The 25,466-nt window shown below is 39.3% G+C and overlaps 1 protein-coding gene across 1 annotated transcript in view; it reads right to left on the bottom strand.

Annotated features, from left to right (window-relative positions):
* Window positions 1–4,874: 4,874 nt before the first annotated feature.
* The window catches only part of chrm4a (cholinergic receptor, muscarinic 4a), a 46,333-nt gene continuing 25,741 nt past the window's right edge, over window positions 4,875–25,466 (bottom strand). Inside the window, exons 2-7 of the mRNA XM_062414613.1 lie at window positions 17,195–17,793; window positions 15,798–15,952; window positions 14,077–14,278; window positions 13,756–13,842; window positions 12,846–13,115; window positions 4,875–5,120 (exon numbers count right to left, since the gene is read on the bottom strand). Of these exons, the coding sequence (XP_062270597.1) occupies window positions 4,875–5,120; window positions 12,846–13,115; window positions 13,756–13,842; window positions 14,077–14,278; window positions 15,798–15,952; window positions 17,195–17,793 (1,559 nt within the window). The remainder of the gene's footprint in view (window positions 5,121–12,845; window positions 13,116–13,755; window positions 13,843–14,076; window positions 14,279–15,797; window positions 15,953–17,194; window positions 17,794–25,466) is intronic.

Here is a 25,466-nt window from a genome sequence, read left to right as displayed (position 1 = left end):
AATGACGTAGTGTAGAGACGTAGAGAGACGTCACGGACAGTCAAAACTGATTTGAGTGTTTGGAGCTGTTCAGACTCAGACACATCTGTCCAAATGCGATTTCAAACTACCTCCCAAAGGTGGTTTCGATCTGGTTTGCAAAAATCGGATTTCATGTGATTTATGACTGTTCAGATTTCATAAGAGCCATCTGGTTCCAACTAGATTGGCTAAAAATCGGATTTTGGCTTGCAGTGTGAACGCAGCGCTAGAGTTTCCAAAAGTAGAATAGGAGGCAGAGACATCAGTTATCAGGCTCTTCTCCTGTGGAACCATCTTCCAGTCTCGGTCCAGGGGCAGACATCCTCTCTAAATTTAAGAGTAGGCTTAAAACTTTCCTTTTTGATGAAGCTTATAATTAGGGGCAGCCCAAGCTTGACTTGGAGCCCATAGATATGCTGCTATAGGCTTAGACTGCCAGAAGACTTCACTCGATGCACTAAGCTCCTCTCTCCTCCTCCCTCTTGCCACTGTATCAAAGTGCTTGGTCATGGGGGAATGTTGGGTTTCTTTAAATCAAATTAAAGAGTATAGTCTAGAGGAAAACTGCTCAATGTGAAAAGTACCTTGAGATAAGTTTGTTGTGATTTGGTGCTATATAAATGAATTAAATTGAAAATAAATATCTAAAAATTAGAAAAAAGTGTTGAAGGCAAGATGACGTAAAAGACCAGAGTAAGGGCATGTTTACAATTAATAATGAAGGAATTCTGGTTGCAATGACTCCATAAAATCTACTTTGTAAGAACCACTAGCCTCCTCACTGCACATTTGTGACTGACTGTACATTTGGATGACAAGGATGACAATCAACTATTAAGCCATACTTACAATTCAAATATTTAGCATATACTCTATGTACACACTCACTAAGGCCTTTGTGCAGTTTAATATAAGAAGTCATCCTGAGTGCTATCTTTAAGTATATCGTCCTCAGTTCCAGAGTTATTGGTGCTTGACTAGGTGTTGACAAGCTCCTGAGCCATACTAAGCTGACACTGTCACATTCTAAGCAAACAGAAGTCCTGGTGAGCCATGGAGGCTTTTTTGGGACTTTACTTGACTGGTAGACATTTTATTCTCAGATTGTATTGCTGGATTTGGAATGGGCTTGCTACGAATCCTTATTGGGCATGAATTATGTCTGTGGCCTTAACAAAACCTAAACTTTCCATTAAATCGCACCTAACATCCCCATATCATTCAAAATCTTTAATAACTAACTGCATCATTTTTCCTCTCAAGTTAATCTGTTTCTGTAAACTGGGACCAAACTGCTGTACAACAGCAGTATCACTAAGCCAATTGAGCATTTAATAACTGAATAATTCTTTATGCTGAAACGATGGTTCTGAAGGACAGGATTTTATCCTCATTATTGTGTTTTTAGCCCTTTTATCTAATTGCCTGTCTGACTGCATTTCAGCATGAGAATTAGGGATGGGAGACCATGACTAAATGAGGAATTCCTGTTCTTCCTCTGTTCTCCTCCCATCATGACCTACTTTTCTTCCACAAGCTCATCATTCGTTTTCCCCAAGTCCCTCTTCCCAATTCCATCTTCCCCTATGCCTTTATAATTTCCTCCCATCCAGATGTTTTCTATTCGACATTTTTTTTCTTCTGTTTCATTCATCTATTTTCTTCACTCTGCCTACCTGTGCTCTCTCCCAACCTCTTATATCTTGTCTGTACTTCTTTCCCTCGGGCTAGAAACTGTACTGCTTTCTAAAGAAACATGCTCTTTATTTTCTCAGTCCTCACAATCGGCTAATTCTACCATATAACTGTGATTTGAAGAGACATACACAAACAGTTCAGTAAAGTGTTAAATGTATGTTTAGGTGGATTTGGTGACTCTTGTCTTGACAGCAAGAATATTTTCATATTTTCAAAATACTTATCCCAGTGTTCTATTTATAGAATTGAAGTAGAAGCTGCAAGAGAGATTGTATCATCCAGTAAGCTGGAAATGCATTAGAAGTCACTGCTTCGGCTACAATGCCAACCAAACCAACACAGTTACTGTAAAAGATTGGCTGGTAGACTATAAAAAGAGTTATATGACATATAAACAGTATACAGTAGAGGTCTTCACAGATACAACATTTTGGACCCAATGCCATTCCAACCTGAACCTGATGTGAATAAATTGATTTTCAAAGACAAGAAACAGAGAGAGCAATTCTATTACAAAACTATTTACTCTTGCCTTTCTCAAAAATATGCTACTTCTAGATAATCAAGCTGCATCTATGTTCCCTTTTATCGTCTGTACTGGCAGGAGTGGAAACATTAAAAGTGCTTAAGGAGTGAAACTACAATAACAGAACAGCTATTGGCACAAAATAGAAAGGAAAAGTGAAGAAAGTCATGGAAAGTCAAAGATGATGTTTTTTTTCTGACATAAAGAAGAATATATATGGCAGTGGTCCATTAGTGTCTTTTGGTCTTACGACTGTCATGAAACTTAATATGGGTTTTTCATGGTCCCTAGAATGTTATTTCCAATGACTTTGGTGTGATTTCTCCTGTTGTAAATATTAAATGGCAAACAGTTTTTGCTTCATACAGTATATCAAGAACAGATCTTTTCCATGAAATGTACTGCAACAACAACAATGAAAAATGCACACACAAACACCCACACACGCAAACGCACGCACACACACACACACACACACACACACACACACACACACACACACACTCACACACACACACACACACACACACACACACACACACACACACACACACACACACACACACACACACACACACACACACACATATAGGCCAAATTGTGAATTGGAACTCGTCACACATTTAAAAAATACTGTTGTTATTGTATTATCACAAATTATTAATAAATATTATATATTAATGAATAATACGTCATTATCACAAATTGGTAATTATGTATGTGTATTTGAAAGCCAACTCTTGGAACAGTTTACGTGACATTGGATTTGAGTATGCTATTTAAGCTCATTCTTAATGTTTTTTAGACAGAAGATGTAATCTTCACAAAAAACAATTTTTTTCTGAACATGATTATGCTTCCAATGGGATTTGTTTTTTTAAATTATTTTTTGTTTTGATACAGCAGAACATCATTATATTGTTTCAGCATACATGGCTGCTAGTGGAACTTGACCTTAAATCATGTTTTGATATGATCATTTAAACTTTAAACTAAATAAACAACGGCTGGGCAAAAAAATGGAGTAGACTGATGTTAAGTAGCCTTTGTGAAGAGATAGAAGCTACTACCATGTCTAACTTCTATCATTCTATGGTATGCAAGTAGTATGCATATCAACTCATTCGAAGTTGATTGTGCAAATCAAATTGATCACCAAATAGGGAAAATCCTCTCCCACTACATTATTGAGGAGGTTCAGTTGTAAGAAAGTTGTATTGTTTTAAGAAGTACAAATAGTTACTCGATGCAATATTGTCCATGAGCTGAAGACCTCCAGTGGCCTCCATGGCTGCCAAATGGCTGCTGTGTGGTATGCTGTCTAAAATACTTTCATTTTCTTGTTGTACTGCTGCTTCTCTCTACTCTGTCCTCCTGCTCCACCTTTGCCTTCTCTTCAGTCACTAATCCCTACTTCTATGTTATAGTGTCTCCTATTATTAGCAATTAGGACCAGTTACATAATTTGGCTTATCAATCATAATCACAATCACAATCTGTTGGTCATTTCTGCTGAGTTTCTAAAAGGTTGAGGTGGACATTTTCAGAATTATTTTACCTAGTTTTTACATCTCAATACTTTGCATTTCCTCTGATCCACAAAGGAAGGCAGTAGTATACAGAAGGTATATATTATGATATATAATATTAAGTATAAGTTAAAGTTGTTTGACCACATCACTATTTGGGGACATGAGTTCCCTACACTGTGTTATGACTGCCTGCTATCGTTGCTGTGATTGTGACAGATAGCTGTGATTATAGCTGTAACCATACCTACAGCTTTGGTTGTTATAGTTCCTATGGCTGTGACAAATCCATGGTAACCATGCTTTGAACCCACCAACTAGGCAATATTGGGCCAGAAACAACATTCATCTAAATGTAAAAGATATAGATAATGTGGTCTATTTGTAATCTATGTGGTTAGATTTACTCTGGCAACAGAGAGAAACCTTTTTTATCCTGCCTGTAAAATTAATTAGTGGCCACCATAAAAACATCATTAGTCAGCCCCCTGGTCTGTCCACTGCTTTTCCTTCATGTGTCCCATTTGAACTTGTGTCCCATCTACTTGGCCAGACCACTTCCTTAGCCATACATGCTGCACTATTGTCCCTCAGTATTATACACTGTTATTAATACTGTCATTCAAATATATCACTCAATTCATACCTGTATTCATTTGCTGTTTCCTCTATCTCCCCATTCCCCTACATTCACTGCTATCATTTCTGCTCATATCAATCCCTGTTCCACCACTGCGGATTATTCATTCTGTGTTTTAAACCATGTTTCCACTCAGTGTGTGATTTATCCTGTCTTAAGGGAACCTGGGTAGGTTAAGGACTCCTTGTTTTTGCAGTCATATATTGCTCCATGTCTATGTACCAACTGGGATGACTGGCATTCATTCGCAGGATAAAGAACAGTTATCCCCACTTCCCCTGCAGACGTCTCTTATCTTTCAAAGGAACCCCTCACCTAAATTCCTCCATCCTTCATCTTCAGCTCCAGCTCCTTCACTCGAATTTTAATGACACTTCCTCTCTCTTTTCCTCTGTCCCCCCATTCTTGCAGTAGTATACCCCTCCCCCATCCATCCCACCCTCAGTCTTCTCTTTTCATCTTATCTTGTACCTATGTTTTTATACTGGCACACCAGCAGGTTTTTGAAAGTCTTTTTGAATGTAGCGTTGCACAGGGCATAACAAGCTGGGTTGATAGTAGAGTTGACATAACACAGCCAGTAGCCAATTGCCCACACAGTGTCAGGGACACACGAATGGCAGAACGTTGAGATCAATACCATGACGTTATATGGCGTCCATGTAATGATGAAAGCCAGCAAGATGGCAAAGATAGTCTTGGTCACCTATAGAGAGAGGAGAGACAGGAGAGAAGAGTGAAATGAACAAGAGAGACTAGAAGAAGAACAACTATCTCCTGATCTTTTCTATGGTGGTTGTAAGTACAGGCTGATTTTAAAAGTAACCATGCAACAATGATGTTACCCTGACAAAATACAAGCAGACCTGATGGATTGTTGGTGGCAATGATTGTGAATTTTGACATTTTGTCATTTTAAAGTTAAATAAAAATGGATTAACATGGAGCGCCTCGATAGCTGAGTGGTTACTGCGCATGCCACATAATGGCAACATCCCTGGTTCGATTCTGGCAGGGGACCTATGCTTCAGGTCATTCCACTCTTTCCTACTGGCCTCAATGCCACCTACTATCAAATTAATGGTAAAAATAACTCTTTAAAAAAGAAAAGAAAAGTACAATAAATCAATTGACCAATTATTGATTTGCACCAAACTAGCCATATGTTGAGCATTCATTGACTGGTGTATATCACCATCATCCTCCTTAACTTCCTCTCTTCATCTTCCAGACAGCAACAATTACAATAATTATTTTTTGGTAGCATCAAAGAAAAGGATATTTGGCTACACCTATAATTTATTCATTTCACCTGTTTTTCCTAATGCTTTGCTTCCATTTTCTATGTATTCTCTTTTCTTTCATTACGAGTTGGGCTGCAGACTAGTTATTTATCATCTTTGACTGACAGTATCTATTTCTTTATGACTAAAAATTTCTGAAAAACATCCAGAACTCAACTATGAATTGTGTTGTTGTGTTGTGTAAAAGTGTTTTATTGTGTCAATGGAAAGATGGGATTAGAAGCAAATTTGGCAATGTGAATTGCTGTTAAGACACATCTGTGAGAACTAGAAATGTTTCCACTGGAGTAAAAAATGCTGGTATATCCTGGGCATATAGGACTTAATATAGGAGCTCCATCAAATCTGTCTGGTATTACATAAATCTTCAAACTCAGTTTAGAGAATCAAAATATTCTGTCATATCACAAGGATTATTACAGTGAGTTTTCAGTTTTCTACTTCCAGTCATGTCAGAATATTTACGGTAATTACTTCTGTACATAGACGTGTATACTGTACATATAATCAGTGTATAAAATACCCTCTGACAACTGAAGGGCCTCTGCCTAAAAAGAATAGGCCCACATCAACATTCTGCCATGAACATATAAATCATGTTTGTGAAAAAATTTTAAAACAGGTTTTAAACAAAATCCTGTTCACTCTACACACAGCTGGCACAGCGTGGGGCCTGGATACCTTCATTCATCATTTAAACAGGTTGACAGAACAGTGTTATAACTTGCACACTTTTCAAATACTGACCTTTCCAAACCTGATTTTCTATCTGTTTATTTAAAGTTACAATAAGGAACTTTTATTTCGACATGCATTTGCACATGAGTCCCACCGCCTTGTGTCATAAATATCTTGGCTAGCTTATGCATTTGTTTTGGAAGCAGGTGACTCCTACTTGGAAGCAAGTGATTGCTACTTTTTTAAATACTATTTTTCTTTTTGTTTAAACAAAGCTGTTCGCAGGATGCATAGTGATGAAGCAATGTATTTCTTTGTAGCTATGTAAGATTAATAATTGTAATGTGACAATGGTGACGTAAAGTAAACTTTCTTTTAGTACCATTTATAGACTAGGTTATACTAGGTTACATGAAATGCAGCATGAAACATTTATAATGCTATATTTTATTTCTCAGATTCACTCCTTTTTTCCTGCTATACTGTCACTTACTCTCTTCAATAACTCTCTCATTTTTAAGATGAGTCAGGAAGTAGACAAGTAGTCTAACTTTACTTTAAACATTATCAAATGAAGAGAAACATCCTTCCCTCATCCTAGAAATGTCTTTGTCCTCTCTCATGCTATAATGTTACATGTACTATAATCATACGCTTTTCCAGTGGGCATGACATAATGGCATTGTCTGATATTGATAATCTGACCTGAGGGTAGGCATTTAGAATAACAATATAGCCAATCCTGTAGCTGAAGGTCTTTATTTATGTGGCTCATAGAGATGCATCATGAGACTGTTCCATGACTAGTTAAAAGTTCCTTGTAGTCAATTTCATGATATTGTGTGTACTTAAAAGCATAAGTGGAGGTGGAGGAGTGGAGGAGTAGAACTGTGGAGTTTAAATGGATTAATTATCCTTAATAAATTATTTGCATAAAATAAGCCCCAGCAGTGGTATGCCAGCACCTACAGCACATGAGAACACATCAGATTTACTTTCATTCCATTCTCAGCATATTGAGATTGATGTATATTAATAGGGTGTCCTGAAGTTTCTTCACAGAGATAAACAAATTTCTCTCTCACTCAGCCTCTCTCCCCTGTTTCACCCGTTGTTGTGGTTAAAGGGGATAAGAGGTGCTCATGTGATTGGTCATTACTGAAGCTCGCCTGGTAATTCTGTATTCCTCATACTAATAATGCATTCAGTCTCTCCTCCACATTGTGCCTGGTTGCACCTGGCTGAGCGTAGAGTGCACCAGTGCTGATCCAGTGTTGGGAAATTTGCCAAAATGTGTTGGCCACACCCACATATGCTATGCGCAAGGAATTGAGACTTGGATCTGTGCCTGTGCCCTATTTTGGGAAAATAGAGCCCATTATCTGTTCTGACTCTAGACTGCATTCAGCAAAACATTCAGCACCAACATTAAGAAGTTCTAATGCACTCACTTATAAGTACTGCTTTTAGAAATGTGTAGAAATATGAGTGTTTGGGAAGCACTCTTCTAAGATCAATGATAATCAGGAAATGATGCCCTGCTTCATTAACATACAGAGGCAAGAGGTAAAAGGAAAGCAACTGGAGGAATAGCAGAAATAGCCCAGTTTCAGAGGCTGAACTGCACACAGACCAACACAGAGGCGCACTCCCACAGCTGGGTTAGTGCTGGTACATTAGTTGTTTTGGGCGAATACACACAAATAGTGTGTCAAACACCATTTGCATGAATTATGAGAGGCCACATTTTCTCTGCCCGTTGACAAGGCTTCTCAGTTTAAAACATTTTTAACCATGCTAATGGCATATGTGTAGGGATGGGCTGGTTAGTTGGTCACCACCTTAATACAGACTGAAATATCTCAACTATTAGATGCATTGCCATGAACTTTGGCACAGACATTCATGGAGATTTAAGGATAAACTCCAATGACTTTGGTAACCCCCTGAATTTTCTTCTATTGCAACCAGCAGGCCAAAGTTTTCACTTATTATTAGGGCCGGGACTCGATTAAAAAAATTAATCTAATTAATTAGAGGCTTTATAATTAATTAATCGAAATTAATCGTATTTTAACCGCATATAAATATTTGGCCTTGAGAATAGTGAGAAGTAATTTTTTTCACATGGATTTTTAGTATACCATTGAATAATGACTGAATACATAAGCTTAAGCAACACAAATATTGTTTATTTTTGTTCAAGTCCCACAGACCAGTGCAATTTTTGCCATTAAGTGTAGCAATAGCATATTTAGAAATATAGTAAATTTCAGAAATTAGCTAGCTACCACACTAGCTTCCATGCTAGCTGCTATATGTTTTGCATTGAGGTGATACTTGAGGCTCGATGTGCTGCGGTGATATGTGAATTCCTTGTGGCATAGCTTGCACACAACCATGCTCTTATCCACACTCCCATCCACGGGGCCAACCAAAGCGGTCTCATCAGCTACTTTCATGTTCACTGTGGTTTGTTGTTGTCTGAACTACGCTAGTTAGAAAGCCCACATTGTTTTGAGTGATATTTACCTGTTTATAGTCTGTTTGCATTGTAGGTCTCATTTGTCCTACGTTATTGAATGCAGCTGAGTTTTACCGACGTTCTTGAACGCACCACACCTGTGCAATTCTCCTTCTCCATGCGCTAGAGAGCTGACGTTTTTTCCCTTGCCTTTTTGCATCTTGCATCCTTATTGCCCTGATTTCCTGCTGTGTGTGAATGTATAAGGACCACAGCTGTAATAAAGCAGATAACTCCGTACATCTGTATCCGTGTTCTTTAATCGGGACACACTCACCATACCTTGCCACTCTAAACCAGTTAACTTTCTGGAGACCCCCACTATCTCCTTTTTAACGCTAGTTGGTGCTCCAGTATAATCGGTCCGCCTGAAACTCATCCAGTGAGAAACGTTCCGCGGTGCAAAAATAAGTGTGATTAAAATGTGTCAATTTTTTTAACGCGGTAATTATTGTGTAATTAATTAATCTTAATTAACGCGTTAAAGTCCCGGCCCTACTTATTATGTGAACTATCTCAAAATCTACTTGATGGATTGGCACAAACTTCATATCACACTACCTCATATTTATAATACCTCTGTTTTTATTGTTGTTTTTGTTTGTTTTTTACTTTTATTTATTCAGGGAAGTTTTAGCTACTGATGCCTCTCCTTTGCAGGAAGGTGCCCAGTAACCACAGTGACATGTTGGACACTGAGCAGCTCTACTTGAGCAGTTTTGAGCTAAGAGTGTTGATTAAGGGCCCCTCACTTCTTCAGCGCTGCTTTTTCACTTTCCTCACCTAGATCATCCTTACTTATTCATTCATGTCTGTGGTGTGCTACATGAATATTATTTGATTATCTGAAACCCCACTCATTATCTTGGGTTTCAGATAATTCAAGGACATGGTGAGAATTCTCCTGTAAAAATCTGATTCCTTTATCTGTTGCAACCAGGGTTTAAAGTAAGCAGTTACAAACATGTCAGATATGTTCAAGAGATTGTGTAATTTGATGTACATAAATCACAGCACCCTGTGGACCCACCACCTGCAGGGATGAAGTCAGGGGTCGGGTGCAATGCCAATCAGGCATTGGGCAGAGGCGTGGGCCTAGGCGTGCAGATCTTCAGTGTCGCAAGGTGACTCTGGGAACGTGGAACGTCATCTTGCTGGCGGGGAAGGAGCTGGAGCTAGTGAGGGAGGTGGAGCGGTACCAGCTAGACATAGTTGGACTGACCTCTACACACAGCACCGGCTCTTGAACCAAACTCCTCGAGAGGGGCTGGACTCTCTTCTTCTCCGGAGTTGCCCAAGGGAAAAGGCACCGGCCAGGTGTGAGGATACTCACGAGTCCCCGGCTGAGCACCTTTGTGTTAGAATTCTCCCCGCGGAGCGAGAGGGTCGCCTCCCTGCGACTTCATGTTGCTGGGGGGAAGGCTCTGACTGTTGTTTGTCCAAATGCACCGAATGGCAATTCGGAGTACCCGGCCTTCTTGGACTCGTTGGGAGGTGCCCTGGAAGGGGTGCGGCCCGGCGAGTCCATAGTTCTGCTGGGAAACTTCAACTGATCAACACCTGGTGGTGAGTTGGATTAGGTGGCGGGGAAGACTGTCGGACAGACCTGGGAAGCCTAAACGAGTAGTGAGGGTGAACTGGGAACGTCTGGCGGAGGCCCCCCGTATGTGATGTATTCAACTCCCACCTCCGGAGGAACTTCTCCTGCATTCCTCGGGAGGGTGAGAACATAGAGTCCGAGTGGACCATGATCAACCTCAGTTGTGGATGCGGCTGCTCAGAGTTGCGGCCTGAAGGTCGTCGGTGTGCAAACCGGTGAACCCGCTGGTGGACAACAGTGATAAAGGAGGCCGTTAAGCTGAAGAAGGAGGCCTCTGGGTCCTGGCTGGCCCAGGGGTCTCTGGAAGCAGCAGACAGGTACAGGATGGCCAAGAAGGCAGTGGCTCAGGCAGTTGCGGAAGCAAAAGCCCGGGTGTGGGAGGAGTTTGGTGGGACCATGGAGAAGGACTATCGGACGGCCTCGAAGAAGTTCTGGCAAACCATCAGGCGACTCGGGAGGGGGAAGCAGGGCTTAGCTCAGGCTGTTCTCTGCTGATCTCGACTGGGGATATTGTCGGTAGGTGGAAGGAGCACTTTGAGGAACTCCTAAACCCAGCCAACTTCTTCATTCATATCCCTGGCAGAGGTCACTGAGGTAGTTAAACAGCTCCTCAGTGGCAAGGCGCCGGGGACAGATGAGATTCGCCCTGAGATGCTGAAGGCTCTGGACATTGTGGGGTTGTCATGGTTGGCACGCCTCTTTAATGTCGCATGGAGGTCGGGGACAGTGCCCATGGACTGGCAGACTGGGATGGTGGTCCCCATTTTTAAAAAGGGGGACTGGAGGGTGCGTTCCAACTATCTGGGGATTACACTACTCAGCCTCCCGGGAAAAGCTTATGCCACGGTGCTGTAAAGGAGGCTCCAGCCGATTGCCAACCTTTGATGCAGGAGGAACAATGCAGATTCCATCCTGGCCGTGGAACAGTAGACCAGCCCTTCACTCTTGCAGGGCTATTGGGCGGGGGGCATGGGAGTTGCTCATCCAGTCTACATGTACGACCGTGTCCCTTGGGGCATCCTGTGGGAGGTGTTGCGGGAGTATGGGGTACCAGGGTCGCTGCTGCGAGCCATTCGGTCTCTATACGACCGCTGTGAGAGCTATGTCCGCATCCTTGGCAGTAAGTCAGACCTGTTCTCAGTGGGTGTCGGGCTCCGCCAGGGCTGCCCCTTGTCGTCGATCCTGTTCGTGATTTTCATGGACAGGATCTCAAGGCAAAGCCGGGGGGAGGAGAGTGTCCAGTTTGGGGACCTTACAATTGCTTCTCTGCTGTTTGCGGATGATGTGGTTTTGTTGGCCTCAACATATCAGGACCTCTAACAGGCACTGGGACGGTTTGCAGCCGAGTGTGAAGCGGTCAGCACCTCCAAATCGGAGGCCATGGTGCTCTGCCGGAAAAAGGTGGATTGCCCCTTCAGGGAGTCACTGCCCCAAGTGGATGCGGGCGTTGCACCGGACTGTCCTGGTGAGGAAGGAGCTGAGCCTGAAGGCGATTTACCGGTCGGTCTACGTTCCAACCCTTACCTATGGTCACGCGCTTTGGGTAGTGACTGAAAGAATAAGATTGTGGATACAAGTGGCTGAAATGAGTTTCCTCCGCATCAAAAGGAGCCAGCTGAGGTGGTTCGGGCATCTGGTCAGGATGCCTCCTGGACTCCTCCCTCTGGAGGTGTTCCAGGCACGTCCAACTGGGAAGAGACCCCAGGGTAGACCCAGAAAACGCTGGAGGGATTATATATCCCTTCTGGCCTGGGAACGCTTTAGAATTCCCCCGGAGGAGCTGACGAACGTTGCTGGGGAGAAGGATTTCTGGGTCACATTGCTTAGCCTGACCCGGCCCCGGATAAGCAGCAGAAAATGGATGGATGGATGGATGGATAGAAGTCACATAGTTTTGGGAAATGGTATATAAACTACAATCAAAAATAATGTGATGATATAAAGTCACTATGAGTTGTGTGTTACGTACGAGTAATTTCTCTAAAGGAAGTGTGATGGGAAGCAATAAATAATTGGTTAAAATAATATTAATGGTAAATAAAATTGAAAGTTTGGGGAAAACAGCTCCACAGAAACAGGACTGATAGCTAGTTAATGAAACAAACCGACACACATACATAGGGACTACAAACAGCACAATTGGAAAAAAAACGAGAAAACTGGACAGTGAACAACTCTCAAATGGTGACATTGGAACAAAGCTACAAATTAATCCTTCAACAGGACTTCATGTGAATGTTTTTCCCATAACAATTTGTTGTTACTGTTATTATTCAATGTTGAAAATCTCTTGCCAATAGTTATTTAAGTAAGAAAAATACATACTTTCTTTTCTCTGGCAGCCATCTGTCTTTTCCGCTTCACTTGGCTTCTAGCAATGCTTGCAAACTTTCTTGCCACAGTCCTGGGGCGGCTGATTGGGATTGAGCGGGTCTCTGCTCCCTGTACAGGTGGGACAATCTCTATAGCTGTGATGCATTCATCACCGGCCTGCTTTGTTACAATCTTTATCTTGGACCACTTCGAGGAAGGGTTGATCTTGGACACTGAAGGATTGGCTGCTGTCTCCTCTACTGGGTCTGGATTTTTTGCAGCCTGGAAAAAAGAAACAAGAGAGTTTCGTTTGGAACTTTTACTGGACCTTTTTAATGTATTTCAGTGATGTTGTTGACATTTTCATGGGCGGTGTCTTTGGGAAACTATATAATGAGTAAGCAAGCAGCCAATCATACTGGCTATACTCTCCTAACCATAACAGTTTACTGGGGCAGGGAGTCCATATCAGTTTTTTCTTCGGGTGAACTATAAGTTCTGTCCAGGAAAATATAGCATGCATTGTAAATTAAAAAGTTAAATTCAGACTTTTTAGTCCAGTAACAGCTTTGACAAAACACACACTATCATCCCATTCTCCCTGATTCCACCCTATTTTCATGTTTTGACCTGGGTGTATGGTGTCCTCCACTATGTCCTATGCATTAAGCACAGTGCAACAGCACCTTTTATTTGTAAGAAATTAAAAAGTTGAGAAAATTATTTTCTTCAACTGACAGTCAAGCTCTAATCAGCTGTTGCTTTAAAGTATATCTCAACACTTATGCATGCTTACAGGATACAAATATCAAAATAATATTCAGTATCTATTATAAAATAATTATCTTAATTTTTAATTTCCCGGCAGCTCTCAGTTTCTGTGCATAAATCTAAAAAAATGGTCCAACTTTCAAATACAAACCTCAGATATCACCTCATTGTTGGTCTTCTTTGGTTCTGTAGGGGGGATAAAAGCTGTTGAGGAGTCATTGGAGCTCTCTTTTTCTTCCTAGATAGATAGATAGATAGATAGATAGATAGATAGATAGATAGATAGATTGATAGATTGATAGATTGATAGATTGATAGATTGATAGATAGATAGATAGATAGATTGATAGATAGATAGATAGAAAAAAATAATAATTAGCAGTGGACATTGTAGCAATGGAGCTGTCACACTGCTGAATAGCGTATGATGGAAAGACTTAAGCAGTGATGTTAATAGTGTAAAAATAAGTACCTGTGTGAGTCCTGGACTGGGCTGTGCTGGACCCCGTGGCTGTACTGGATTTGGTTCCTCCACTCTGCCATTCTTCACAGCTTCCAGTGCAGTGGTCGTTGAGTCCAGACTGAGTTTGGGAGTGGAGCGGGGACTGACCTGAGGGCTGGTCTCATTATTATTGTTCTGCTTTAGCAGGTGACTCTTTATCAAACTGGGAGTTCTGGGAAAATAATTAGAATGGCCATTATTTTTTCACAATACAACATTAAAGTACAAATGACTTCCTAATTGCATCAGACAAGGGACTTCTCTCTGTACTTGTCTCGTTCTTTGTCCTATTTGAGACATCCTATTACAGAGAGTGAAACATTTAATCAACATTAAAGAAACTGCATTAAGCTGGTTTAAGTTCTATTTATCAGATCTATTTCAGTTTGTACATGCTAACGATGAATTCTCCATGCACATAAAAGTTAGACGTGGAGTTCAACAAGGTTCTGTGCTTGGACCAATACTATCCACCTTATATATGTGTCCTCTAGATAATATTCAGAAACATTCCAGAAAATGTTCATTTTTATGCAGATGATACCTATATATATTTATCAAAGCCATATAAAACCAACCTAAGTAAACTCAACTTAACTAGAATACTATGCTCCCAGAATGCAAGGTTAATTTTGGTTTCCTGGAATCTCCATAAGTAGGACGGTAGACAGGGCCTTCAGTTATCAGGTTCCTCTCCTGTGGAAACATCCTCGAGTTTGTAGAAGAAGTTACTTCCTGTTAAATGAGTTTTCCTTGCTGCTATTGCCAAGTGCTTGATCATGGAAGAATGTTGGGTCTAGACCGGCTTTATGTGAAAAAAGTCCCAAGGTAACTTCTGTTTGATTTGGTGCTATATAAATAATACAGACCGGACTTGACAATCAGATGTGCACATTATAAAATCCAAATGGATATGAATCATTAATTGGACGCATATTGTGCAACAAATATGCACAATATGATTAATTAATGTTAATAGCCTTAGTAAAATGCATCTTTTGCCAGTTTGTGATTTATTCTGACTACCTTGTTAACTCTTTTGTTCCAACACAGCTCTAGATGTTTTAAAGTTTAATGTAAGTGCTGATATAAAAAAATTCAGGTTAGTAGCAAACTGGAAAAGATTTACAAAATGTTGTAAAATGTCTTGATCATCTGCACATACATTTAGAAAAGTCCAAACAACTCTGTTCTACAGTAATCAGGTATCGAGTATTTTTTCACTGAAACATTTGTATAGATAACAGGAACTGGAATATGCAGTAGGATTGGTTTGGGAAGTTTCCATGTGCATTTGATACTTTCTTCTGGAGTGAAAATAGATCATCATAAAAATACATTGCAACTAACCAAAGTAAGGCTCAGTGTAGTTGCTTATCCTATTCAGTGGAGATAAAACCTTTTACAAACAACTTTCAGCAGATTTTTGAGAAGAACAATTTTTTTTTCAATTTCAATTTCTATTGGGTTCTGGCTAAGCCCAATACGATGTCATTTGGTGATCACACCAGTCAAATGAAACATTATTGACTTGGAAACTTAAGACAAAACTAAAAATATTCAATTAAAATATGCTACACTAAACAGGTTTGAATCGTGCATATGAAGAGTGCTTGATTAAGAAAAGGCCAGTACATGGGAGATTTCAATTTCTTTTCCCCAAACCATCTATCATTTATTTTATCCCTTACTTTATTCCCTTCTTCTCTTTCTTCTCTGGTTTGTGTTTGGAGACCCTGCTCCTGGACGCCAGGGAAATATGGATGTACAGGACTGTCATAATAATGACTGGAAGATAGAACGCTGCTATTGCTGTCCCAAATGTAATCGCAGGGTTGGATAGGAACTGTAGAAAGAAAGAAAAAATTAGAGTTGAGTAGACAAGCAAATAGCCCTTCCTTAAACAACAGAGAATGTTTATACATCAACTGATTGACCAGTTTTTCAGGTACAACCCAATACTACATCTGAAATTAACCCTATCTTTACAAAATGTATAATATTTATTTTTGCTGACATTGCAACTGGTAATCTTTGAGTAGTGTTCAAATAGGAATGTGGTTTCAGGCGAGGTTTTTCTGATTTGTCATAGAAGATGTCAGATTGATCCATGGACAGCTTCATTAAGAGAGACACAAAGGGGCTATTGCTGTCTGATATCAAATATTATAAAAAGACATTAGAAAATAGACCTCACTACTTAAAACTTGAGCCTGTTTTTTTACAATTAATCTTTACGAAGAAGGGTTTTTCTGGTTTATTCCAAAAATGTGTTTCTGTGGCTGATCAGACGTGTGTGGTCGAGAGGGGCAGTAACATTTTCACTTATTGCTCACACTGGTAGGGGGTGGCTTTGGAGGAAAGAGAGGAGATTTACAGACCAGTAGCAACACAAAATATACCTGTAACAGTTTACAGCCCTGTTACTGCCAATCACTGATCTATCTGACATTAAATCCAAACCCAATTTATGCATAGGTACACAAAATAACTCCCCCTCCCCCTTATTCCATTAAACACACTTGAACGTCTGTTTAAGCAGTGGTGTTGGTTAGTAAATTAAACTTTCATTTCATATTCATAATTTTCACATTTAACCTCTCATACAGGCAGAAAAGTAAAGATGATTCCTACATTCTTTTTCTTTATTCTATGTACACTCACACACTTCACTCTGCTTTTTCCATGATGGTTGACTTTGCATTTCAGTCGACAAAGGACAGTGTGAATGGTTTGGCACACCATGAACTGGAGTAAGACCATAAATGTAGTCTCCCCATTCTAGTTATTCAAATCAGAGTTGGTTTTGAATTAAGAACCAGAATGGAATTAAACAGTAGGATTCCAAACCATTTTCAGCCCTAATGGAAAGCTACAACAAGCTAGCAAGGTGACCTTGAGTTAAATGAGATAAATGAGATTGAGATAAATTTGCCAGACATCAACACAGCCAGTTTCAATCTTCCCTTTTATACCTTTAACTTTTATTACTGGAGAAGTGGGAGGGGACATTTTGCTAAGTAATTTGGCAGTATAGGTTTTTCCTATTTCTCTGCTGTATTTTCCTACATCTGTCAGTAAACTGTACCTGTATATAACACTCTCCAGGTGGCACTGTTCGCTGTCCAGCGATGAACTGCCAGAACAAGATGGCAGGAGCCCAAAGGATGAACGACAGGATCCATGCAGCTGCAATCATTAACCCAGCCATCTTAGTTGTCCTTCTTGCTGGATATGTGAGGGGTTTGGTCACGCAGAAATAACGATCAAAACTGATGATCAATAAGTTCATCACTGAGGCATTTGAGACAACATAATCTAAAGCTAGCCACAAGTCACAGATCACCGGACCAAGTGGCCAGTAGCCAACAATGATGTAAACAGTGTACAAATTCATGCTGAAAGCACCGATGATCAAGTCAGCACATGCTAATGAAAATAAGAAGTAATTATTGACAGTTTGTAGGTGGCGGTTTACTTTGATGGACAGCATGACTAAAATATTTCCTGTGACAGTCACAAAGCTCAGAGATCCAGTAACCAAAGCAATAAAAAACATCTCCACGGTCTTATATGGACTTCCTGTCCCGACTCCATCGTCCATTGAAGAGCATGACATTGAGTCATTGGTGGACATGTTACATGAGGCATTGGAGAACAAGTCAGCTGACTGGTTGACTGAGGAGCCTAAAGGAAGAAAGAAAAAGAAGGAGTTAAGGACAAAGACAAAGAAATATAGGGTATGCAACAAAAGTAATGATGTTGGTTGATGTACTGTAACGTAATACTTGGAAAGCTTTGAAACAACTGAAATTGGTTAAAACATTTAACAGTTATTTGCTAATGGACTACAGTGGTCAGGTTAGTAACAGAAACCAACAAATTGACATGCGTATGCCAAGGAGGTTTCTAATCTGTTGGAAAATATTGGGAAACATAAGGAACTATAAAAATGAAAAGAAATGGTGATAGAGGATGGAAAACTACCAACTGAGCATGTGGACAAGTTTACATCTCTTGGCACTGTAATCCTCAGTGAAAAGGCAATGTTTCCAAAATGTTAAAGGTGGCTTTCAGAGATTATATTTTTTGAGGAAGCACACACACACACACACACACACACACACACACACACACGCACACACACACACACACACACACGCACGCACACATGCACACATGCACACAACGAACAATCACTGATAAACTGATATTATATTGATTCTTCAACCATCATCATCAACAAAACACCAATGAATCTTTGATTTGGTGCAATATGATGGTGTGTGACAATGTACTGTATCATGTCTGAAAATGCTTTACATACTTGAGTTTTTACCACTGGATAAGCCTGACTTCAGTTCCTCGTCATGACTCAGGAATGTGCACTGATGATTTCAGCTTTGCTTACTCTGTATAAAATAAGCTTCAGCTCAACACTCACTCAACAGAGTTCCTTCAAGAAACTTGAAGGCATTAGAATCCTAATGTTAATAAAAATGACAATGATAATAAAATCGTAAGAGTCATGAAAGTGTTTTTCATACTGGAGTTTGTACCACTGTTTAAGCCTGACTGAAGTTCCTCGTCATGACTCATGTATTTGTGCTGATGATTTCAGCTTTGCTGACTCAGTATAAAATAAGCTTCAGCTCAACATTCCTTCAACAGAGTTCCTTAGAGATTCTGAGGTCATTAGTCTGACAGTCACAACCCTCCATACCACAAACAATGGTGCAAATCAAGGCATTTCGGTGCATTTACAGATCAACTATGTTGATTTAAGGGTGATGGTTACACCTCAGGCCCTCAGCTTCATCTTAATCTCTGTGTTGTCTTATATTCAAAAAAGAGTATATGGTCAATGTTCAGAACAGAAAAAAAGAGACTGCACAAGATGAGGCCAACAGAACAAAATATATAATTTTCTCATGGTGAAAGGGAGACAGTTTTTCAGAAAAGAGAAATGTTTTGGTCAAGAGACAATAATCAGTCCAGTAAACTCAAAAGGCACAAGACAGTTAAGCAGCGTCTTGCCACATCCTCTTTTCAGCAACAGTGAAATCAGCTCATTGATCTTGCATTTTCGTCGCTACTAGCTCATTCCTACCTATCGTACAATCCGTGCAGAATTTTATGGTGCGTTCCAGTTGTACTCGGAAGTCGGAATTTCTGAGTTCCCAGTCAGGAATTTCAACTGGATCGCCCGCTGAAGTCGGATCTCCAACTTGGAAAGTTACCCCACCAGCCCCGATCTCAAAATCCATGATGGCAGCCCCGTGCATCAACAGTGTGAAAGTTGTAGTAATATTCAGTTTATTAGCAGTTTTGTCTGTCTCATTCAATCAGTTGTACACACAGCACTGTCCACCTTCTATCTGTGGACATGTTGCTATACTGTTTGTATGAGCAAAATACAGCAAAATGGGTTCAAATTAAATGGAATTTTCTTACATAATTGAATCGTCATATTTTTTCAAATTGGATATAAAACTTGAAATGAAATACTGACTGTAAAAAGGAAATATGGACTGTGCTATGGACAAGAGCAAAATTAAATGCACACTTTGTAATTTCGAGTTTGATGTTGTGAAGTAGTTGGAGATCCAGTAAGGATTCTTTCAGTGTTCATGGTTAACCACAGAAGTCTCCTCCTCTCCTAAACAAATAGACCCAGTGATTAAACCAAGTAAGTGAATAAAGCAATTTCATGTTAAAAATCAGTGTTTCTCTGAAGCTGTTCAGCAGACACAGGACATCTGGAGGAGCTGCTGCTAACATTTGCTCAGCCTGTTACTTTTGTGTGTAGCTATGTAGTCTTTAGTAGAAGGAGTATGACACCACTGACAGGCATCCAAATGAAATACTTTGATTAAAATTATCTCTGGGCTTGAAAATTGCTGGGAAAATGTAAGTAAACAACTCAACAAAATATATAACATATGTCTTTTTTAGACATTTTAATGTGTAATAGTTATATATTATAGCTTTAAATGTGACATGTGCATAAACAATTAAATCATGTAACAGTGGAGGTTGAATGCAATGCACAATGTAAAGTCCAGTTTGATGAAAGACAGAAGGAGGGAGGGAGGAAGGACTGACGGAAAGGAGGAAGGAAGGAAAGAAGGAACAGTCAAAAGAGACAGGGTCAATTTGACCCGGGAGGACGACACGAAGGTTAAAGTGACTAGTGCAGGGATTAAATGAGGGATATGAAATGTAAAATCCAGTTTGATAACCCTGTCTTCATTCCGTTTATATGGCCATGGTACAAGATTTGATGAACGCACGCACGCACGCACGCACGCACGCACGCACGCACGCACGCACGCACGCACGCACGCACACACACACACACTCACACCATGGAGTGCTTTATTGGATGACGTGTCTCAATATCAATTGAGGAGATTCTGTGTTTAAAGAAAGATGATTTCATATTAAACATCCTCAGCCACATATTCTTGGAAATATAAAATTAATCGAGAAATTTCACACTTTATGATCAAAGGGCAATAAATTCCTTGATAATGGTGTTTGAACATGGGGAGGACCAGCAGCAATGTGAAATGGACTGAAGCCAACTGAAGGCAGACAACCCAAAACAAACAGGCTCAAATCTGTCTAATATATTAATACATTAATACATTAATGATAATCACACATATTTTCATGTGCATTTTTGCTCGCCCTACTTCAAAGCAGTGAATTGATAATTAATGCATACTCTAACCAATCTGTTCAGTGAATTCAATTTAGGCCATGGTTTAAATATACAGTGTATTGTCCTTTCAAAACGACGCTGAGTCAACACAGTTATTCTGTTATTCAAACTAGATTAACATGGAGAGACTGGCTGGCTCTGATAACATTCAATGCTGTATTAAGTATGGTGGATGGAGTACAGAGGGGAATAAAGCAGCTTCATTTTTTAAATGTTAAAGCAGAACATAATTTTCAACCATTCAACATTAATTTGCATTGATTTTTTCAGTATATTGATGATTACTCATTCTACTGACTATTCAATTACATGTATGCAGTAGTTAGTATAACTATGAATTATCTTGAGACAGGTAATTTTTAGTTGGATGATGACAGGTGTTGTATTCATTTTGACAGTAGTTTGCTTAATTTGGTTCAGTCGAAGAAAAATGAACAAACAGGATAAAAAGGAAGCGTCTTGTAGTGTACTGTTACGTGAAGATAGATAAGGTGTGTTTTACCCATTTTTTGATAAGGAATTGCTAAATTAGATAGAGTAGGGCACAAGCTCAACACACTGCTGTTTTGAATTCCTTTTCACTTTCTCATCTAAAATAATAAATATGAACATGCTGGCACACATACAGTACCAGTCAAAAGTGTGGACAAACTTTTCCATTCAATCAGATTTTCCTACATAAATAAGTCAATTTTTGCCTTAATTAATTACTAAAACCTTTAAGGAGTACCTTTTAGTGCACAAAAAGTGCATGTTTTAAGAGAAAGGAGTCCCACAGCAAGAGTCATATCCTATTTTTATTACACTATCTGGTTATACTAAACCCAGAATTGTAGATTTTAGATGAGCAGAAAGTGTATAATAAAGCTTATTAAAGCAGATACTTTTCTAAGGTTGTCCAAGGCAGCTACAAGCTTCTCCATCTAAAAGATGCAAAGTTAATAAGCGAACAAATGTAAATTAGGCCACTGACATGGTGAGAAGTCTTATTTGACTTAGTGCAAATTGTTGGATACAAAATCAAAGCACATCACTGGAATAAAAAAGAAGCAATAAAAATGGTTCTACAAATGACATATTGTCATGTTATTTAAGGACATGCTGATATGTGACATTTTTATAATGGACCAGCAACATTTGTGTGCTTCTCTTATTGTATGAAAAACAATATTGATGCAATGAACAATTAGAAACCTTTTCAAATATATCACTGCAAGTGCAACAATTTATGCAAAAAGACAACAAAGGGTAGAAATGTGGAAAAGTCAAATTAAAAAATGACAAAAGAATGTTAGATGAAGCCTGTTCTCATCTACAGCAGAGACTATATTTCGGCGAGCTCAGAAGATAATGACCGACCCATCACATATCCTCTACACAGAATATGAGCTCTTGCCCTCTGGCAGACGATACAGAGTCCCCAACTGCTAACTCAACAATTTTAATAACTCATTTGTGCCTACCTCTATCAAACTTTTAAATATGCTGCTTGAGCTGTAGAGGTTGTGCAATGGTCTCATGGTGTTTTATTATGGGGTGAGTGCAATCTGTGTTATGTGCAATGTGTTTTTACCATGGGGTGAGTGCAATATTTTGTTATATGTAATTTATTGTTGTGATAGAAACAGCTGGTGATGTTTTGCTCATATGTAGTTTGTTTTACTGTAACTGTGGAGACATTTATATGCGCAGCATTAAGTTCAAGACAAATTTCCCTATGGTGACAACTCAAATTAAAAAAATTAAAAATTCAAAATTCAAAATTCAAAATTCAAAATTCAAATTCAAAATTACTTTATTCAAATAAAAATTTATTCAATTAGTCTGTTAGCTCTTCTGTAAATTATTGAAGAAATTAGACAGCCTGATGGCTGTAGGAGCGAAGGATCTTTTGAAGAGAGGAGCCGTCCACTGCTGTTTTTTTGGTCCATAAAGGTGTTGTGTAGCAGATGATCCGGGTATTTCAAGTTGGCCTCGAACATCTTGACAGTGCATCTCTCAAACCACCTCCTCCAGTGTGTCCTACCTGGCTCCAATCACACAGCCAGCTCTTTTGACTAGTTTGTCTAACCGCCTTGCATCTATGTGTCTGATGCTGCCTCCCCAGCAGACTGCAGCATAAAACAACACACTTGCCACCACAGACTGATAAAACATCTGCAGCATCTTACTACAGATGTCAAAAAGATCTGAGCTTCCTTAAGAAAAAGAGGCGGCTCTGCCCCTTTTTGTGTCTGTGTTTAGGGACCAGTCCAACTTATTATCCAGTTATATACCTAGATACTTATAACTTGGCACCACCTCGATGTCCACCCAACAAGTCTTCACTGGCTGAAGAGGGGGCTTGAACCTACGGAAATCTATGATCATTTCCTTAGTCTTTGAGGTGTTCAGTAGGAGATAGTTCTTGTGACTCCAGTCACTGAAGGCTTTTATCAGATCCCTATATTCAGATTCCTGTCCATTCCTGATACACGCCACAATAGCAGTGTCGTCCGAGTATTTCTGGATGTGGCAGGACTCAGAGTTGTATTTTATTTATATTGTATCGTATTAAATGTGAATAAACTAGTATATTTTATATTAAGAGGATTTTTAGAGAAAGCCTCAGGAAGGAATATCAGGGCTGTGAAAAGGATTCATAGTGTACTTCAACCACTAACCAACACTTCTAAATCTAAAGTCTAAATCTCAGTATTCTGTTTCTGCCTGCTTGTTATTGGTGGAATTTTTATTTTATTTTTTTTCTGTTACCTGATATATAAAAACTTTCTATATCCAATGTTCGGCATGGCTACAGAGATGGAATATGCAAGTGGTGAAACTTAACAAACAAGTAGTAAATCAATGAAATTCAACAAGTTTTATGTCTTACAAATACAACTCAAAAGTAGTAAATGTAGGAAGAGGAAAAGTTGAAGATCAAATCCTTTGATTCATTCTTTGATAGATTCACACAAAAAAATTCCGTATGCAGCAAAATGTATGTATTTGTCATTTTGAATAGACCTCATATTGTCTGTAATTTCATTTATACATGCATGCCTCATATTTAAAAATGCAACATCAGTGCAAAAATAAACACATTTACACATACAGTTCAGGAGCTGACCAGCACATATATCACATGCACGCACACATATATCACACACAGCCCCCCTGAGTGCAACCATACTAATGCATCAGTTGAGAGAATGAGTGCAGCTATACTGTGTTTAAACATGTATGTAATATATCTGCAGTGTTTGAATCATGTATGTGAATCCTGCTTCTGGAAGGCGCACTGCTCTTTGACAATGATATATTCAGAGGGGCTGCTTTAGAGATCCTATAGCTTTAAATCTTATAGTCTGCAGCTACAGAACCACTGAAATCATTAACACAATTCATAAGACAAATATAATATAATAATCCTGCTTTCATAATATTACACTGACAAATGCAATTTCCTCCTTTAGTTTCAATAATTTTGGACATTAAGAGAATTTTCTGCATTGTGCTATAAATAAAAGTATTTCCTCTGATGTACACAGAAGTAAAATTCCACCCCAACTCACAAGATGCCTCTTAACTGCTCTACACAAACAGCAGTGACAACCACATGAGGAAGCAGCTTTCATTTCTGGTTGCCAGTTCATATCTTGTTTCATTTCACTTACCAGCTGCCAAAATAGTTCAAAATTACAGTAAGTACAGTAAGTACACAATTAGTTGTTTTCTTTCCTGATGATTGATTATTGAATGTAAAAGAGTGTCTGTTTGATGCTAATGTCATAATAGTTTGTGGTGCAGCATATAGTCCAGGTATTGAATGTTCACACAAAACAGTATTTAGCTTAATAGACCGCACAAAGTCTCACAATTTCGAGGATCTTTATGTGCATGTTTCTGTGTAAAATAGCTCTTGCCAAAAATAGGAATACATTTTAATTTTATCTCAAGGACACACCGATGCACTCACAAGAACTGGCTCAGATCGTCTATGAAATATACAACAAAGGCAGATGAGAGGCACATTACCATTGATTTCATCACCATCATCTCACATATCTCCCCTATACAGTACACCAACAGCATTCCAGCAACAAGGCTCAAACAAGCACACTGCTGCAAGATTTATGTTTCAAACACAGACACACACACATGCTAACGCACAAACACATGCTAACGCACACACACACGCACGCACGCACACACGCACACACGCACACACACACACACACACACACACACAAACACACACACACACACACACACACACAAACACACACACACACACACACACAGTCAACAGATAACTAGTAGCTAGCACTCTTGAAATAAACTGTATGTTCATCTGTTTCTCTCATTTATATACTACAGCTTTAGATCTGGAAAAAGAAATATAAGTAAATTAATGTATACTCAATAACAAAGCATGGCTCTTAAGTTGAATGTATAAAAATAGAAAACCTATAACGATGCATGAATCTAGTAATATATAATGGGCACACTTTTTATTTTTAACACTGCATAAGAGCAAGGTTGATTAAAAAGTGTGTTATTGTTTGAAGCTGTGGTTGTCTTGGATTGGACATGGTTTGAGGTGCTTGGAATATTTATGCTGTATGGTCTTTCTAAGTCTCATTTTCTT

This window comes from Scomber scombrus, chromosome 24, assembly GCF_963691925.1.
Source record: "Scomber scombrus chromosome 24, fScoSco1.1, whole genome shotgun sequence".
Classification (NCBI taxonomy): Eukaryota; Metazoa; Chordata; class Actinopteri; order Scombriformes; family Scombridae; genus Scomber; species Scomber scombrus.
The sequence above is the reverse complement of the archived record's forward strand: the minus strand, read 5'-3'. Positions and strand labels throughout refer to the sequence as shown.